The following is a 17,848-nucleotide window of genomic DNA, read 5'->3' on the forward strand; positions in this document are numbered from 1 at the left end:
CCCCCCATTTTAATTGCATCTTTTCAGACAATGCTCTAACGTTCAATGGCATTTGCCTCCTATTGCTCCCCAAAGGGAATCCCTGACAATTAAGGAGTCAGGTCCTGGCCCAAGATCATGCCTTGTGTTCCCATTACATCATCTTACCTGCTCTAGGCTCTCGATATCTGCACGAAACCCTGAGAACAACGGCACTTCCAAGACAGCCATGTTGGAAGATCCAGAGTGCAGCCATCTTCCCACGAGAACAAAAAGAAAGAAAGAATGAAAATAAACTCCAAGATAGCAAATGGTACAAGGACAATACAGGATGCAGTAATTAAACTACAGAGGAAAAAAATATTAAAAGGATCTACTCTTCTTTGAGGGAGTTGTTGAAAGCCAGTCTACTTGGTTTTTATAAAACCCTCTTTTCTGCTTCTATTCAACAAAAATTAAGCACAACTCACAGGGGACAGAGATGTAGGAGATAGAGGCAAATGGAGGCAGAAAAGCAGCAGGAGGATGTAGTCTCCTGTGGGGCTGCTTGCCTTATTTTTCAATTAATCGCTGAGAAAATGCAATTGATTAAAGGAAATAACCCCTTGAGTAGAAGAAATTTCTGTTCTTTCCCAAGTGGAGGGCTGTAAATGGACTGTGGTGTAAGAGGAATGTTACTTCCCAATACCAGGCAGAGTCATTCAGCCCTGGGGTTTTGTAAATGGCCATTTCCCTCCAGCATCTAATTGACACCGAGAAATGTATCTTTGCTAATGGGTCAGCAAACTCACACTCTAGTCACTAGTGTTAAAGAATTCACTGCCTCTATAATACAGAATTCACATCCTCTGTAATATCAACGAAGACTCCAAAAAACCACCGAAATTCAGAGTTGTTACTGCTGAAGTGTGCAAAAAAAAAAAATCCAAAACCCCACAACAAAAAACACAGGAAGGGGTGGAGAGAAAGTTTATTTGGGACACTGCAAAAGTTTTCAATTTCTTACAGCATGGCAGAAGAGTTGACATCGGAACAAAGGAGCTGCTGCTAATTCCGGAACAATGGTCCTTTTCTCTGCATTCGCGTACAGTCAGCTCGAAACCATCTCCCCTTGGCAGCTTACCTGTTCGCTCTTCAGCTGCACCACAGAGACCATGAGCTCGGACCCAGGAGGGCTTATTAGCTCGTGCCCAGCACGGAGCAAGCACAGCACACAGCTTCCAGGGCCACGATTGCCAGATCTGACCTGGCTCCTGCAGGGCTACCTGGAGCCCCCTCCACGGAGCCCTCCACAGCCGGGCTGGGGGGGGGCTGCTGCGGCTCTGCGCAGAGCCAGCCTGGACGCCGTGTCACACCCCAGCTCCTACGCCCACAGTAGCATGAGATGGCCTGTGGCCAGGTCCAGTTGGCTCTGTGTAAGACAGTTCAGGGCTGACAGCCTTCCAGAGACATTAAGTCTTGTTAATCCTGATCTAACTCCATGCACTGTGCTCCCTAAAATATCCTAGAGTGTCCCTTTACCTGCTTTTTTCCCATTCTCTGTTATATATAGCAGCCCTCTACTTCCCACACTGTTTTCTTCCTAAGTGCCCCTAGGACTTCCCTGCGTATGACAACACCCGATTGCATTCTGAAGAACAGCCCCCAGCTCAAAACATCTCAGCTGTCATCCTTAGATGCACTCCTCTATTTGCATTGCCTAAGCAAAATGATGAAGGAGTTAAAAGAGCATCATTACAGGAAGAAGGGGAGGAAAGGGAAGATTTCATTTGCTTTTGTTTTCTTTCCAAGCAATCAATCTCCATGCACTGGGCTTCCTCTCAAGTTTCTGTCTTTGCTCCAGCAATTCCCAGGGCAGAAGTTTCAGAAATAACAACAGAAAGGTTGTGGTGATGCAGGGCAGCCTCCTTAGTTACAGGCATCTTCAAGGGACTGACAAGACTTGTAAGCCTACCTCCCCAGTACAGGCTGCAGTGCTTAGGCAGGGGGAGAAGAAGTTGAGAAAGTGATATTATGTTATCTGCAGCCAGACCAACCCTAGCAAACTCCTGGGTGATGAGTTTGAGTTGCTCGTCACTGGCTGTTGTTACTGGAGGGAAGAAGAATTCAACAAGGCTGAAAAATGCCGGGCCCAGGATTTCCCAGGCTTATGGCAATCGGAGCAATGCATCTGCCAGCAGCACGGCCACGAGAGCAAGGGGCAAAGCGTGCTGACAGAGATAACAGGATGTCATCTTTGCCTGGAGTCATTGCAACTGTTTTCAGGGCTGGAGTCACGGCATGGTGCTGCCTCTGCAGGAAGGAAGGAGGCAGAAACTGATAGAAGAGCAAAAAGTTTTCCATTTCCCTGAATGCCATCTGAGCCGTTCACCTGATTTCTGCTGTTTGAAGCTGTAGCCCCACCACCTGCCATGCTCCTGGTCACGAATATGCAGATTAGTTATGAATTTCTTGGGAATGGTTTCTTCTGTTATACAGTAGGATGTCATAAGCCTTCCTTATCTACTTTCCTTTGGGCCAACTTTCCAACAACCTCCTTAAAAATCAAAATATTTTGTAAAAGAGATCAGCAACTCCTGATAACTGCAGCAGTACTAACGTGTTTAAGCAAACCATGTAAGTGGATTAAACACAGGTCACAAACTTCTCCCGCTGCTGCTTATCTAGAGGCAAGCTGTTTCCCCTTAATATCTTTGGTTTCTTGATCTATAAAATGAGACAGAAATGCTAATGTCTTTGCAAAGTGCTTTGAGAACTAAGAAGGAAACTTCTGGAGCTTTAGTGTCTTGCCATCTTCAAAAATTATTTAAATTCCTTTATATGGAACAAGAAGATAAGCAATGAGCTTTAGAGAGCTTCATAACAAATAGTTGTGTGTATTGTGCCTTTATCATAGATTCCAAATTCATACCATGGCAACAAGCATCTTCTGTCAGAACAGGCAACTCAAACATTAGTCAAGTCAATAATATTTATAAAACTATAGACGCATTTGAGATATTAGTTAACCAGCTCTTTTAGGCTTTTAAGGAAAGCCCGTTACTGAAGACCTAGAAAATAATCCAGAATTTGTTCTTTTCCTCCTGATACAAAGACATTCAATTTGTCTTCTTCAGAGAGGCAATAATGAAACTTAATGATAAATGTTGCCCTCTTTGTAAGTTTTGTTCTTGTTTCTCTACCTTGGACATACACTTAGCACTGCAGTTATTAATGGCAGCAGACGATGCTCATGAATGTCCATGCAGTAACTCTGTCCTACAACCCACAGTTATGGTTCAATTCTGCATCCTGCATGTGAGGTGCTGGATCTCGTGCTGTTTGAGAGGCGGAGAGTGCAGCAAGAAAGAATTTGGTGTTCTTCTTGCAGCAATGAATGTACAGGTATAGACGTGCCGATCAGCAAACCAGACTGTCTCTGAGAAACAGGCAGGACATGATGCAGATTGACATTTCCTACCTAGTGCACGTCTCCAGGATGACTTTGTATTCCCGATGGTCCTGATCTGAAGCTGGGTCGTCATCATCCACCAGTGCCCTCTCTCTGTGCAAGGCTTCAGAGCGATTCTCATCTGGAGAGACAGACCTCAGGAGGTTTGGAGCTTGAAGATGCTGCTCTGACTTCGGCTCCTTCAGGTTGACCAGGAGCTGGAAAGCTGGTTTGGCAATAGGATCAGGTACATTGTAAGTGACATCAATCTGCAGCAGAAAGGGGGAAAAAAAACCCAAAACAAACCAAGGCAGTTTATTAGACTCCAATGTCAGACTCCTAAAGACCAGCATAAACACCAGATCTCTTCAGAGGGAGGTAATGGTGGGCCCAGAGGCAAGAGAGGCTTTACACCACAGTTATATATAGCTAAAGCTATACCAGAGCAGATTCACACATTTACTTATAGGAATTAAAGCAACACAACATTATATAATCACTTTGAGAAAAATTCGAAGTGCAACTCCTTCCTCATAGCAAGCTGGAATTAAAAAAGCAGCTTAGAGCAACTTTACCTGCATCAGACAGCAGCCTTCACCTTTGGCACTCACAAACAGCCCCGTTGGAATACTGGGGATCTGGGGAGAATCCACAGTTAGGACACAGACAAGACATGGCACTTAGAATGGAAACAAATACCAACTTTAGTTTTATTCTGTACAAAATATCTTTCCAGTTCGAATGGGGATTGCAGAAGTGAAGTGCATACGGCTTACTCCCTTCAGCCACCAGCATTTAACAATGGCGGAAAAAGCAGCAGCACAAAATAAGCATCAGGCATTAGTTATGGTGAAAAGTGTCAACTCTGACTGCTGTCTTCTTCACATCCATAAATCCCCAGAAAGTCCCAAGATCTCGGTGTTTAACTTGGGCTTTTACCATTACTGAAGTTATCCAAGTTGTCATTCAGAACCCAGCTCTCATGGATGGCTTTAAAAATTTGGCTACAAAACCACAAAACCACCTACCACTGCAGTCTGAAGGACTTTTTTATTTATCTTGTTAAGCTCAAACGTCTCTTGGTAGTCTAGATTAGTAGAAGCCAAGGAAATGGTAAGGTTGACTCCTCCAACATAAGAAAGGATAGCATATTCAGCCAGAGCCTGCAGGGCTACACATGTGTCCTAGGGATCAGAAGAGGTAGAAATCAGAATCGTGAAGGATACAGGAGCATAGTAAACTTACAAACGAGGACTGTGCTGTACAGCCATCAGCTTCTGGTAGCAGAATCTTCCTTATTAATTCAGATAGCAAAAGAAATATCAGGTTTTGTTCACTTTTGCTGTCAAAGGCATCTGCAAGGACAAAGTCTAGGTTCCTTTCGAATTACCAGTCTGAGAAGTAAAGAGCACTGGAAAGTTTTTCTTCCTGTCGGGACACAGAAAGTTTCTATCTAGACTAGATGGAAGCTCTGCACTGACCATTCCTGAATCAATGGATTTCTACAACTGATTATGCTTCCTTTTTCAGAGGCAGCCCACCTGAGTAGATGAGAATCCTCCAAGGGCATTCCTCTGCTGTGAAAGCCATTTTACTACTGGGAGCGCAGAGGCCACGTCTCCTAGGAGTGTGTATGTCAAAAGGGCATAAGATGTCATCTCCACTTCTGCAGAAACAACTGAAAGAGAGGGGAGGGAAAAGAAAAAAATCTAAAAAAAAAAAATCAGAATACCACAAAGATGTGAGAATTTGGGCAGGTCTAGAGATAGTTCTATGAATACTCATTAACTGAAACATAAAAATATTAAGAGTCTGTAGAAGTAAACACAGGAAGAGAAAAATGAAGTTAAGAGACGTCTGCACCCAAGATGCATCACCTTTAAAAGATTATCTCTGCTTCCAACATAAGTTCCCTACACAATAGATAATCTCTTTCTACTTGATCGTACCCCATCAGTAATTTCTCTCCCACTCCAGTTCTACCTTGCTGCTGCCATACTGCACTTCTGTCCTAGAGATTTTCATACAATATCCAGTTAGATCCCTCCCGAACATCGGTGCACCTACATCACATTAGAAGAGTCAGTGGCTTTAAGGGACTTGAAAATTACAGCATCATTCACTGTGGTAGTGGCTTTGGTACTTAAAGTCTAGGAAATCAGCTGAAATGCCGGCGGCTGTCAATAAAAGCTGGATACACAATCCCAAGGTTCATTTAAAAATACAACTCTCAAATGTATTTGACTTCTCTCAGGTTCCCATTTCAAACTATTCCCCCGATGGACTCCCATATGGCTCTCACGCTTCTGTATCACTCGCTGTCTTTATAATAGTGGAGTGAAAAATGGTGAGATAGCTGGGACTGGAAAGACAGTCCTGTCTTGGACACATCTAGCTCTACCATTTGCTCTTAACCAGCTCTTTCAGTATAACATTACCTGCCTTTTATAAGCTCTCATTCCATCCGGATCCTGGCCCTGACCAACTGCCATTTTCAGAATACTTTGTATTATATAAACAGTTTGGTAGAATACATGTGGTCAGTGACCTGCTGTTGCAGCCCGTTCCCTTATCTCTGTCTTTGCAGTAAAAGTACCTGATTGAGAGAGACCGTCATTAAATCCCATGAAGGTGTCTTCATCAGTAACAAGAGTTCCTGTCAAGCTCCAGTGTGTAAAGCCATCTAGAAAAACAGGACAGTGGAATATGTATGTTATTAGGGCAGGACTGCAGCTAAGCCTCTGTATAAAGGGAAGAATCAAACTCCACTTTTGCACTGACTCAAGAACAGATTCATGCCCTGAAATGCACTGTCCCTCCTTTTAGACAAGCATCCCTTGGGCAAGAGGCTCCCTTTGCAATTCCAAAGATGTCTCACCATGACAAACTAGGTAATTCTTGGATTTTGGATTAAAACACACCATCAGGGACAAGGCAAACTCTGTCATGCCGTCAAGAAGGGCGCTGCAGAGCTTCTGGTACATTTGCCTTCCTTCAGCAGCAGCTGTGTGCGTGGTGGAACTGAAGTACTCAGCCCTCTCTACAGAGAATCAGGAAAAATCTTGCCTTACGCGGTCAGACTGCGCTGCGAGGAAGACCTCATCTCACAGGCTCTATCCTCTCCAGGAGGAACTCAAATATAGCATTCAAGCTGCAAGGGCTACTTGCTTGTTGGTGCAAGAGGCTGGCCCCGGCAGGGCAGGACAGTACCTTGGGTAATAGCCATGCTGTTCATCTTCCGCAGCGTCACAGCAGCAGAGGGACTGTGTAGCAGTGTCAGGGCATACGCAGTCAAGGCTGTAGTGTAGGGGTCTTCTGCTGAATACAAGTTGGACTCTAAGAAGTGTTTTGCTTTCTCAACAGCTGTTCGTTCTTCCTGTATTTCGGGGAAAGAGCCCAGACATGTTACCAGCCTCTAAACCTCAGATTAGAATAATTTTATTTCTCATTACTTTGTGTCCATTAAAAAAACCCAAAACAACAAACTAGGGAAGATTTATTTCGCTCTACGCAGAATGACATTCATGCTTTTCTTTCCTTAAGAAAAGCCACGCATCACAAATTCAAAAAAGGAGCGATTTGCATAGCAAGAATGATCCAGACTAACACTGAGACACATTTATTCCTCCCTAAAGCTGAAGAAATTTCATGCCCCTGCAAGGCAGCAGATGAACAGAGCAGAAGCGAGCTCTCTGCTCTATGTGTGATTGTGTTCCTGACACTCCGGAGCGTCTAGCAGACGCCAGAGGATAATAAAGGCCGAGGTTCCCAGGGGTCCCTGCAGCCAACAAACATGTTTTATTAACTCCCTCAATGACCTCACCATGCAGGAACGTGGCTCTGATAATTTATAGAAACAATTTAATTGGACTTGATGTAATTTGGTTTCCTTTGATTTCCCTGTGGCACTAACCTTCCCCTTCCTCATTTCCTAGCTCAGATCATTAGTAACACTTGCAAATCTCCTCTAGGAAAACCATTAGATCCACATAAACTGCACTTCCAGCAAATAAAAATGCTAGGGCTGTCTTGACACACAGCAGCCCAGAGAGAGCATCACATCACTTCTCAGAGGGGAGACACTGCGGATGGGGAGGCAGAAAGTTACTCTATGAGCACTGGTGATTTTTCTAATTCATTAAAAAAAAAAAAAATTAATAAGGTTGAAGGCCTTTCACTCCAAGAACTGGGGGCTAGGGGATATGTGCTTGCAGCAGCAGCAGGGTCTCACTCTCCAAGCTCTACAGGGATGCCATCAGAAGTGCTGAGATTATCAGGGTTTCTGTAGATGCTGCTGTTTGCACTGGCTGCTTCAAAATCTCCATAAAATCACTGGGTTTTGCCTCAATGGGCAATCACTTTGTCTCAGCACGGATCACCAAGACATGCTGCAATACCCACTCCACCTCCTGTCTGAACTTCCAGTTCCACCCGTACAGACGTCCTCGCCCACCACCACTGGCCCTTGGCTGTTGAGGAGCAGGGGAAGAGCTGTACTCACGACCTGCTCAGCGCATCTGCAGGGGGACATTCGCCCAGTCACAGTTAGAGAGAACTTTTAACTACCACGTCTGAGCACATCCATTCCAGTGAAATGGCATGCAGGCAAAAATACAACACAGGGGAGAAGCACTGGTTTTACTTTAAGAAGGAATCTAAAATGCCCATTGTACTGGCAGTGATTTTTTTTTTCTACTTCAAACATTATTCAGCATAATTCCGTGTTCCTACGTAGCTATTCTTTTTTCTGTAGTATTCCTGTTCTGTCTCATTACAAAGAAGAGAAACATTTTTCTCCAGAGTCCTCAATCCAGCACATTATAGGAGCTCAGCTCTCCAAAGATACTGTAATCTAATAGCAGTAGCATTTTGGCCACTGTAGCAGAGGCAGACCGCAGAAATTTTCTGGATCCCTGAAGCCTATCCAGCCCTAGATAAACTGCTGTTAGCACTAAGCTAGTTAGTTAAAGAGTTTTTGAGTATATACAGGCAAGTTACCCGTACCTGCATAAGCTGCAATCACACCTTGAAAGTACAGGGCAGAAAACATTTTTTGCAGCTGTTTCTGGGAGAGATTGGCGGATGGGGGTGCAAGGAAGAGTTTTGCTCTGGCAGAATAATCCTTGAGCTGATGGTTGAAAGATGGGAAGTCACCCCGAATAACTTCAGAACAATCTCAAGGCTTTCTAACAGCCTCTGTTACCTGGATGTTATCATTCTAGTGAGCACGGAACCTTTGGTAGTGAACAGCAGTAAAATCAAGTTTAAAGAAAAAATAGAATTTTTAGAATACGTAGAATGTGAGAGCTATTTTAACTAAGTTTTTGTTACCTCAGAAGTTACACCTGTTTCCAGAAGAGATGCAACCACGTAAGCTGTCAGGGAGATCTTACCATGGATTCCACCCTGGAGGGCAACAAACACAAACCACTGCATGAAAACTAGAGAAAAGGACTCTGGATAAAAAGACTCTTGAAGCAAGACAAAGAACATGTTGTATCTGTAAGAGAAGCTGTGGCATCACAGAACTTCTTTTCCTCTGCACATAAGGAGTACAAAACTAAAGAACCCAACCCTTCCCTAGCAATAGCCCGAGAACACACGCAGTGCACATAACTTCATACTCCAAGACACGACTCTCAAGTGTTTTGCAAGACTTAACATCTTGCTTTCCATTCTCATGGGACAGCACACAGATACATTCTGATAGGTTTTTTTTTCTTTTAAACTGAAATTTTCCTTGTTCCTCCTTTGCCATTCTAGCCCTTCAAGCGCCACGTTCATATTAGACATAAGGAAACTGCATGAATTCTTGCTTTGATAACAACTTCAAAAATGCGCCGATTGCATGATTTTAAGTCTGTATTAGTTTTTACCTGTATGTCCTTATTTAGTATCCTGCCCATAGCAGGAAAAGAACCGTCTTCTTTCTGATGCCGGATGATCCAGTCTTTGGCAGCTGTTAGTTCTTTTGGGTCAATGAAAATAAACCCACGAGACTGTGCGAAGGACTTGAGGACAAAAGCTGTTAGCCTGAAAATACGAATTTATCATCTTTACTGAGAAAACAAATTCAGAACAATGTATCAGTAAGGGGAAAGCAACATTCTTAGAAAGCACAAATTTTAAAAATCTTGTTGGGAAAACACTAAGTATTGTTAAAAAAAATTAGTGGAACAATAAAGCACCTGAACACTGTCCAAACTTTTGGAGAAGAGCAGGATTAAGGGTAAACAAATTACACTGAAAAGCATAACTGGAAGATACGTTTGTCTTAGTTGTGACACACTCTGAAATTCAGTTCCCTTTTATAGGTGCTCATCTGCCACCCAAATTATTAAAGCGTTTACACGAAGAATCAAGAGAATTATTTGTAAAGAAAAGAGGAGTAAGTTTTCCAATTTTATTACTGTTTTAACTAAAAAAAAGAGAAATCCAGACCCACTGCTAAAGTCCGAGGCTGCGTTAGTCTTCATACAGAATTAAGACTTAAGAAAGCAACAGAAGTGTGTTTGGAATTCTAAACCTCTGACATGCAACAAGTGCGAACCCTGGCCAGCTTTGGGAGATTGAATCATTCATTTTACAAGCCTCTGAGGAATGGGAGGGTAGAAAGCACGCTGCCTGGCAGGGGATTTTTCGAGTGTTAAGTAATTCTGTGTCACCATATTTTACATCTAGGGACTGGGAGATGCCAGATCTGAGATAAAAGTTTACTATCTTAGAAACAGTGAGGCAGCAGCATCAGAGAAGTGGTACTTCCCCTCAGATGAGTTCATGAAGAAAATCAGTTTAAAGCAAAATACAGAGCAGATGGAGAAGCCAAATAACAGCACAAGCAAATGAATGAAGACAAGTATCTACTACATCTGAGACACTGTACTCAACTAACAGGCTGATGTGATGTAACGTGCAACCTTAAAGGCCATGGTTTCCTGAGGGGGACATTAGTGAGATGAGCCGATTTCTCAGTTTCATAATTTCTGGCTCTCATATTGTTTGACTCTGAAAGGTCCTGCACTTCAATTCTCAGGGCATAAATCCATCCCATCCCATTTCATCCACGAAGGGATATAAAGCAGTTGGGAGAAAGACGACTTTGGGGTTTTTTGGGTTGGTTTTCTTCTACCCTGGTAGAAGCCTCTGCCACTTCTACAGAGAGCAAGTTTCTCTGCACGTGCTCCAGGTGAAGCTCCGTTCCCTGGTGGAATCAGATGCTTAAACGCCCCATACGTTGCTACTCCAATTCCAGTAGACCGAATGCGAACCTTAACTATAGCTTCTGTGCCTAAAGCCTGGACATATTAGTAGATATGACTATCCTAACTGCCCCTGAGTCTTAAAACAACTACAATACACCTACTAACGTCGTATGAACACTCAGCAGCATTGAAACAGTAAGCCTATAGTCATTGAGTATTATTTCTATTCTCCACTGTGTGCAATACCATGATGGAAGCTGGAAAATTACTCTTCTTTCCTTGCCAATTGTGTATTTTTCCCATTTAGCAAACACTGAGTTTTCTAACTCGGTTTTAAATAGCAACTCACCACATGCTCCCCGAGGAATCCCTCTCGCCAAAAGCACTGTATGAACCATCTTGTCTCTTGTAGGTCAGCTGGCGCTGGTAGCCTGGAAGTCACAAAAGAATTGGGGGAGTCCAAAATCCTCACACAGAGAAAAACAAGTATTTAAAGTGAATGAAGACTCAGACCATCTGGCATTAGTGTAAGGGATTCTGCTGCTCGAGGCAACCTCTTATTTTGCTGAGAGTGATAGAGCCAGCTCTGTCCATACACTGCAGCTTATTCAGAAATCCAGTCAGGCTAACATCGGTAAGACTATAACTCCTGCATTTTGGCCAGTAGAAATGTTAAAAATTTGATATCCCTCTGAAAAGGTGCAGCATTAAAAGAAAGACTTTGACTTAAGCATACAGCCATTCTCCTTCCATTTTCCTGAAAGCATGATGCAGATGATTTTTTTTTTTTTTTTTTTTTCTTTAACGATACAACTGGACTTTTCTCCAAAGCTGTTGCCTGGGACAACTAAATGCAACATGACAATAACAGCTGTGATCTTAATGTATATGAACAATTCCTAGCTACTAGGGCTGTCTTGTAAGGCTTGTTTTAGACAACAGTTATTAGCAAGTTGAATGCTGAGACAACAGTTCTCTACAGGAATGTCTTTTGAGGTTGAAAACAAAGATAATCAAAATGCTCTTCCTATTAGGAAAACAATTTGCTTCTCAAAGCTCTTTGCCTTCTAACCATGAACTGCCCATGCTAATAAAGCACTCCAAGCCTCTGTAGTGAGGGATACAGAACAGACACTTTCAAAAAGCTCTTAAACACCCACTGGAATCAAATCCTTCTGAATGGGTGTTCCTGAGACGGGGATATGTCAAACCTGCAAGAAGTCGAAGACATTTAGTGCCTGCTTAATTCCCTGACACACAAATAGATGTTTTATTCCACACTGCAGGACATTTTAATGGGAATGGATTACTTTTTCATTTCCAGAGGCGAAGTTTCTTTGTTGACCTCTCCAGATACAGGCAGCTCCACAAATAAGGGCTGCCCATGCCTCCTACACTTTTTCCTGCTGCTCTATAGCCTTCCAGTGCTCACAGGAAAAGCAGATAGCATGGTCTGAAAAATGGGAGGAACAAAGTCCTAGACACTCCTGCAGTACCAGCATCTTTGTCTGGGAGTTGTGGGATATATACAAGTATGTGGCAGAAACTGTAGGTAACAGTATTTTTTTTCTTCCTCCAAGTAATAGCTGTCACATTAAATTAACTTGCTTTTCTTCTACATAGGCCTCAGATACAATTTACTACTGAGCACTTCCTCCTTTAAATTGTTCCTAAGTGTTCATTTCCAGTGTGTTCGACGGGCAAATTAAGTACTTCTATTTTTGTATCAGTTTTATTCTCTGTTCTTTTATTTGAATGTTCGAGTTGACTTATGCTTCATTGCTCTTACATTTATTCTTTGCTTGCTAGGTTGATAGTAGCACAGACTTTATGTTTTGCTTCCTCTTCTGAAATCTTCTTTTTTCTAAACACTCCTCTAGATGCTTGGACTCACTGGAGAGGTTCACCTTTCTAGTTTTCACCTGTTCACCTGCTTTTGTAGAACTGCGTTGTGGGAAAGTAGAAAAATTACTGACTAGTTTAGCTCAGGCCACTTCTAGAGATTAGGGAATATATGGGAATTGTTGGGTATCAGCACTTTCTGTGACAGATGACTAAGTGATGAAAAAGTTTTCTGGCTTGGTAAGTCACAAAAGCCTAGAGTGAGCAAACAGACTTTCCCATCTAAACCTTATACCTGGCAGGGCTCCAATAAATACAGAAAAGTTAAAAAAACTCTCGAGGATTTCTTCTCTAAGGGTTAATTAGCAGGCAGAGGTTGGAGCCAAAAACCTGGAAGATTTGCAGATTCGTAAAAAGAAAACAAAAGCAAATGATATTGCAGAGGAGACACTGACCTGGGCTATTGAAAAAAATGCCTTTGTCTTACTGCTATCAGCAAGCACAAAAAATTACAAATGAAACAACTGGAGCCAGGCAAAGGAAAGAGCACTGGGCTTTTGCTGCTGAACACAAGAAATATATTACATATTACATTTTATATTTATATTTTCAGAGGAGAACCACCTAATCCTGTCACCTCTGATTTCATGACATGACTATTATCTGACTCATATCCAAGACAGCTTTGTCCCTTTGGGTCATTCTTGTTTTTAATGAACTCTGAATTCTTACTTGTCCCGAGAATTGTATTTAGTTATAAAAATATTTTATGCGTGGCTCTTCCCAAACAAATGCTGAGAAAAACAGTGCCTAAAAAGACAGATTGCTTTGAGCTGTTTAGTGATGGAGGGTAGAACACTGAAAGGACAGATAAAAGCCTTCGTTATATGGCCCTGGGTTAAGTACTCGGAATACTAACTTTTGGGTTGGGGTATACTGTTAAAAAAGGAAAGTTCAGAGAAGAGCCATACAGTGACTAAAGGACTAGAAAGAATTTATGAATAAGGCAAAACCCCTAAATATACAGATTTTGACTAATTTTCCTTGACTTTCTGAAATCTTTAAACGTAGAAATAAGCTGCTTAAGGGAAAAAAAAAAAAGACAAAATATAAATCAATAAGCAAACTAGGAGTTATTGAAAGGAAACACAGGCTACATATCAAGGGAAAACATCTTGCTGTCAAAATCTGTTAACCTGTGAGATTATCTACAAGAAATGACAAATCCTCATCACTTGGGACACTCTTGATCAGAAAGGACAATGTAGTACTAGTAAAACTCTAACTTCCAAGCCTTTTCTCCTTCTATAAATTAAGTGTAATGAGTTACCTTGAACAAGGTAATCGGTAGCTTCACTCTCCACCTCATGACTGAGTTGTTTGGTTTTCTGCAGATATTTCAGGACAAAAACATTAGGAGCAAAATGGATCATGTTCTGCTCCCCACATCCAAACGGTAACCGCAAAAGATTGTCCAAGTTGTTCAGCGTAGGACCCATCACATCTCCTATTTGAAAGAGAGGCAATATGTTCAGTATCAAGGAATTATTATGCTTTACTTCCTTTTGATGTCTCATGATTAAAACCCACCAGACTACACTAATTTCTGCTAGCTACACACAGTCAGCTTAAATAAACTGTATCATAAGTCCCTCAAATGTTCAGTTTTAGCCCTTCGTGCTCTTGCTGGAATGAAGGAATTTCATATTTCGGAGTGTGATTATCCATAACTCCCCAATTTAGACTACTAGTTTAGAACAAAATTGGTGATGATGATGATTATGAAATGAATACTGTGAATTCTGACAGTGCCTCTGCAAAGCCCTCAGATGCGACCAAGTCATTCTCAACTCAAACAGGGTTCAAACAAGTGATAAAAACACCCCAAACAATTAGTTGTCCCAGAATTAAGGAGCATATACTTTTATATCTGCCTATGACTATCTTATCTGGTGCGTATTACTCAAATACTGGTCAGAAGCAAGTAACAGCTGGAGTATCTCTTCATATTTGATAACTGGTACCTAGTGATACCTCCTCATAATTGATACCTATTATTGAAGCCGTAGCTCTTTCTGATCCTGGAATTATGTTGTGGGGAACTCCAAGAGTAAATGCTTCATTGTGATTTTCATCAGTCTCTTCTTTTCTCCAAATTTTAAACTCTCCCATTGACCCCCAGCCTGTGGAAAAGCCAATGTACTTCACCTCAAGCTGTTTGGGGACTGTCCACTCCACAATAATAGACTCATTTAGCACCCGAGTACCATGGCCAACCTGAAAGGAACAAAAAAGCATGCAGTACCGAGAACCCACACATATGAAGCCTAGTAACATACGCGTGCATCAGAGAACACTGTAGATGGCCCAGTACCTTTCTCCTTCCCACCCACAAAACAATCCAAGGGAGCTGAATGAGAATTCCACAGGCTTGACCTCCAAGGCCTTTAGCACATTTAGCACTAAAACCATCAAAGACTGAGGAACTGAGAATGTACTGAGGCAAGGAGATATGTTCTGTTTAAAACAGCCTGATACAGAAACAGCCTTAATATGGAAAAAACAACAGGAATGGAGCTTTCAACTTCTACCACAAGTCTAAGGAAAATCTGATGCATGTGTGCTCAAACTCTGATTAAGAAAGCAAGAGACTTACAGACCATTACACAGATAAATTCACTACCTGGATAATTCCGTTTTTCCAGCTGATCCAGAAGCTGCGGAATTCATCCCAGGAGAGGATACCAGCTGTGTCCCTGCTGGCCACTGGCTCACCCATTTTGCTTATGGAAATCCATGTTTTCGTATTTTGATGTCCACCAATAACAATCTCGGTCATCTCTGCCATGTCATGTGGACCAGAGGACAAGGCCAGGTGAGCATCGTTGTGTGCTTTCACAGCAATGTCAAAGTGTGTCATCTGGGCAGGTTTCTGCATGTACTGGTACTCATATTTGTTAGGTGTAGAAATGTGTATTTTCTCTAGTCAGAAAAACAATGGAATGTTGTAAGAATTAGAGCTTAGATCACAAACTTCAGAAATAAACCATAGCTGACTACTAAAATTTAAACAAACAGACCTTTCCTAAGTGCATGTTCTTTTTTCCGGCTTCTCTTAAACTCTAAAAGTACATGTGGATGTTTCTTCCCATCTTCTATTTATACCTCCCTTCCAATATAGAAGATCCTTCAATTCAAACTGCTCAGCTGGATTTCTTACGAAGTCTGTGAGTGATTTTTCAGTTCTAATCTAGCGGTCAAAAGCATCTCTGTTTAGCCCCTGGAGCCAACTTTGAGCTATCCAAATCTCAGGCAGAAAGGACATACCGATTCCAGAACTGAATTTTAAAACCTCAACTGAAAATATAGTACAGTCACAGTTACTGTCCACAGTGCTGAATACTTAAACTGTTTCGTAAAGTAAAGGAATTTAATTGCCATTTCCAGAAATCACTTGGACAGTCAGAACAAACTCAGAATTAGCCAGCCAGGTAAGAAAGACTCCATTCAAAAGTTCCTCCTACACACCATAACTCAGCGATCACAGAGAAATGGAAACAAAGATATTTTTTAATTTTTTTTTTTTTTCATGAGATGAAGCCGCACATTTCTATTTATAACTAAATCAAACAAACTTAATATCTCATTTAAATAATGAACTTACCATTTGGGCAGAAGAACACACTATAGGTGTATTCTCTGGACAGTCCCTCTGGCTATAGAAAGAGAGAAATCCATAAATAAAAACATAGTGCTTGGATTAGCGGTAACAGCTATTCAGTTTTACTTGCAAAATACAGAAATAATACTTTGCTACTGTACAGTGGTTTATATCCTTTACAGAAAAGTTCTTACAACGTATTCTGTCAACCAGAGGTAAGATAATACCTACCAGTGAATCTCACATCGCAGCATATTTCTCAGATTAACTGAGCAAGCTTATCTGATAACATTTCTATCCCTTTTTTCTTCTGACAGTATTGAAGATTCACCAGCATGAACTTGGAACCAAATGGGCTCTTTCTAGACACGTACCATTAAAATTGATTATTTCCAGTCACCATAAACATACCATAAAACAACTTGAAGATTCTTATAAACCTATTTACATTTAACTACCTAAAAACTTTTAATGATTTGCTCAAGCATTTATAAATCTGTTTCCTGATTTATTATAAATTCATAATTTCTTACCTCGATAATCACACTGCTGCGAACATAATCCACTCCCACTGGGGTCCTTTTGTCCATATAATTGTCCTCTGCGTGCTTGCCATTCTTTAAGGTCTGCATCCCATCCTGACAGCAGTTAGTTCCACCATAAGCAAAGGCTTTTGCTAGAAAAGAAGGGAAGACAAGGAGAAATTTTGAGATAGGAAGATGTTCAGGAGTTCAAGTGAAGATCTAAACTAATTAGATACGCGAGATTAACAATATATCAATACATTACAGCTCTCATACTACCTTTATTCCATATTTGAATGGTCACACCTAAAACTGGACAATATTCGGACAGCCACAGGGCAACAGAGAAACTCTTCCCCAGTTTCCAGTGTTGCACAATTTTTACAGCGATTATTTGCTTGAAAGATGTACAGAATTTGTTGTTATGCTCTTATTTAAAAATTTCCACTGATCTTTTCAGGGAGATGTAACAGGTTCAAGCTTTACATGACCACGTATCACACTACAGGAAAACTGATGACTAGAGAATCTCCTGAAGTTTGTTCATACAGACTCTTCAGTACATCACAAGTACAGAATTCGTTTCTAAGAAACAAATGAGGTTGAAAAAACTAAGTTGGCAGAAAGCGGAATGAATGATTCCACTTTGGGGTACTAGGGAAATAAGAATTTTTCTTCTGAAAGAGGAATAAAAAGTAACACTTGTAAAACTCCCTCAAGCAGCAAGCTGTTTTTATTTCTATACTACCAGTGATGTTGCTCAGTCCAAGCTCATTGAAGGACAAAACGATAGAGGTGGGTTTAGCTTCCCCAGGGGCAACGCACTTCTTTCTTGTCAGATGGTGTTTCCCAGGGTGCCCAACAAACTTTATGCCTTTTGGAACAGAAATCTTCACGTGGACCTGTGAATTGAATAGCATTTACTGCAAATTTCAGCTGCAAAACCAATCGATACATGTGAAAAATCTGAAAGCCACAAAACGCTTAATAAAATCATAGTATGCCCAGATTATTCATTCTTCAAATCTTCCTGTAACCTATCTGACTGACTGTGTAACTTTTAGCTCATCAATTCTACAAGTAGTTCAGGATGATACTACTGGAGCTAGGCAGACAGCGAGTTTGAGAAGAAAACATCTAGGGAAACAGGATTTCTTGGGAAAAAAAAATTATTTCAAAATAAATTACTGCCAGCACTTTTCTGATTATG

The 17,848-nt window shown here is 41.4% G+C and overlaps 1 protein-coding gene across 1 annotated transcript in view; it reads right to left on the reverse strand.

The window, feature by feature from the left end:
- The window catches only part of CPAMD8 (C3 and PZP like, alpha-2-macroglobulin domain containing 8), a 57,847-nt gene that overhangs the window by 17,188 nt on the left and 22,811 nt on the right, over nucleotides 1–17,848 (reverse strand). The window contains exons 22-37 of the mRNA XM_026864906.1: nucleotides 17,387–17,540; nucleotides 16,648–16,790; nucleotides 16,118–16,169; nucleotides 15,137–15,435; nucleotides 14,505–14,730; nucleotides 13,784–13,960; nucleotides 10,961–11,042; nucleotides 9,286–9,442; nucleotides 8,741–8,815; nucleotides 6,620–6,785; nucleotides 6,006–6,092; nucleotides 4,951–5,087; nucleotides 4,438–4,593; nucleotides 3,985–4,047; nucleotides 3,440–3,678; nucleotides 148–235 (exon numbers count right to left, since the gene is read on the reverse strand). Coding sequence (XP_026720707.1) covers nucleotides 148–235; nucleotides 3,440–3,678; nucleotides 3,985–4,047; nucleotides 4,438–4,593; nucleotides 4,951–5,087; nucleotides 6,006–6,092; nucleotides 6,620–6,785; nucleotides 8,741–8,815; nucleotides 9,286–9,442; nucleotides 10,961–11,042; nucleotides 13,784–13,960; nucleotides 14,505–14,730; nucleotides 15,137–15,435; nucleotides 16,118–16,169; nucleotides 16,648–16,790; nucleotides 17,387–17,540 — 2,301 coding nt within the window. The remainder of the gene's footprint in view (nucleotides 1–147; nucleotides 236–3,439; nucleotides 3,679–3,984; nucleotides 4,048–4,437; nucleotides 4,594–4,950; nucleotides 5,088–6,005; nucleotides 6,093–6,619; nucleotides 6,786–8,740; nucleotides 8,816–9,285; nucleotides 9,443–10,960; nucleotides 11,043–13,783; nucleotides 13,961–14,504; nucleotides 14,731–15,136; nucleotides 15,436–16,117; nucleotides 16,170–16,647; nucleotides 16,791–17,386; nucleotides 17,541–17,848) is intronic.

Source organism: Athene cunicularia (assembly GCF_003259725.1).
Source record: "Athene cunicularia isolate RWA chromosome 28 unlocalized genomic scaffold, athCun1 chr28_part1, whole genome shotgun sequence".
NCBI classification, from domain to species: Eukaryota; Metazoa; Chordata; class Aves; order Strigiformes; family Strigidae; genus Athene; species Athene cunicularia.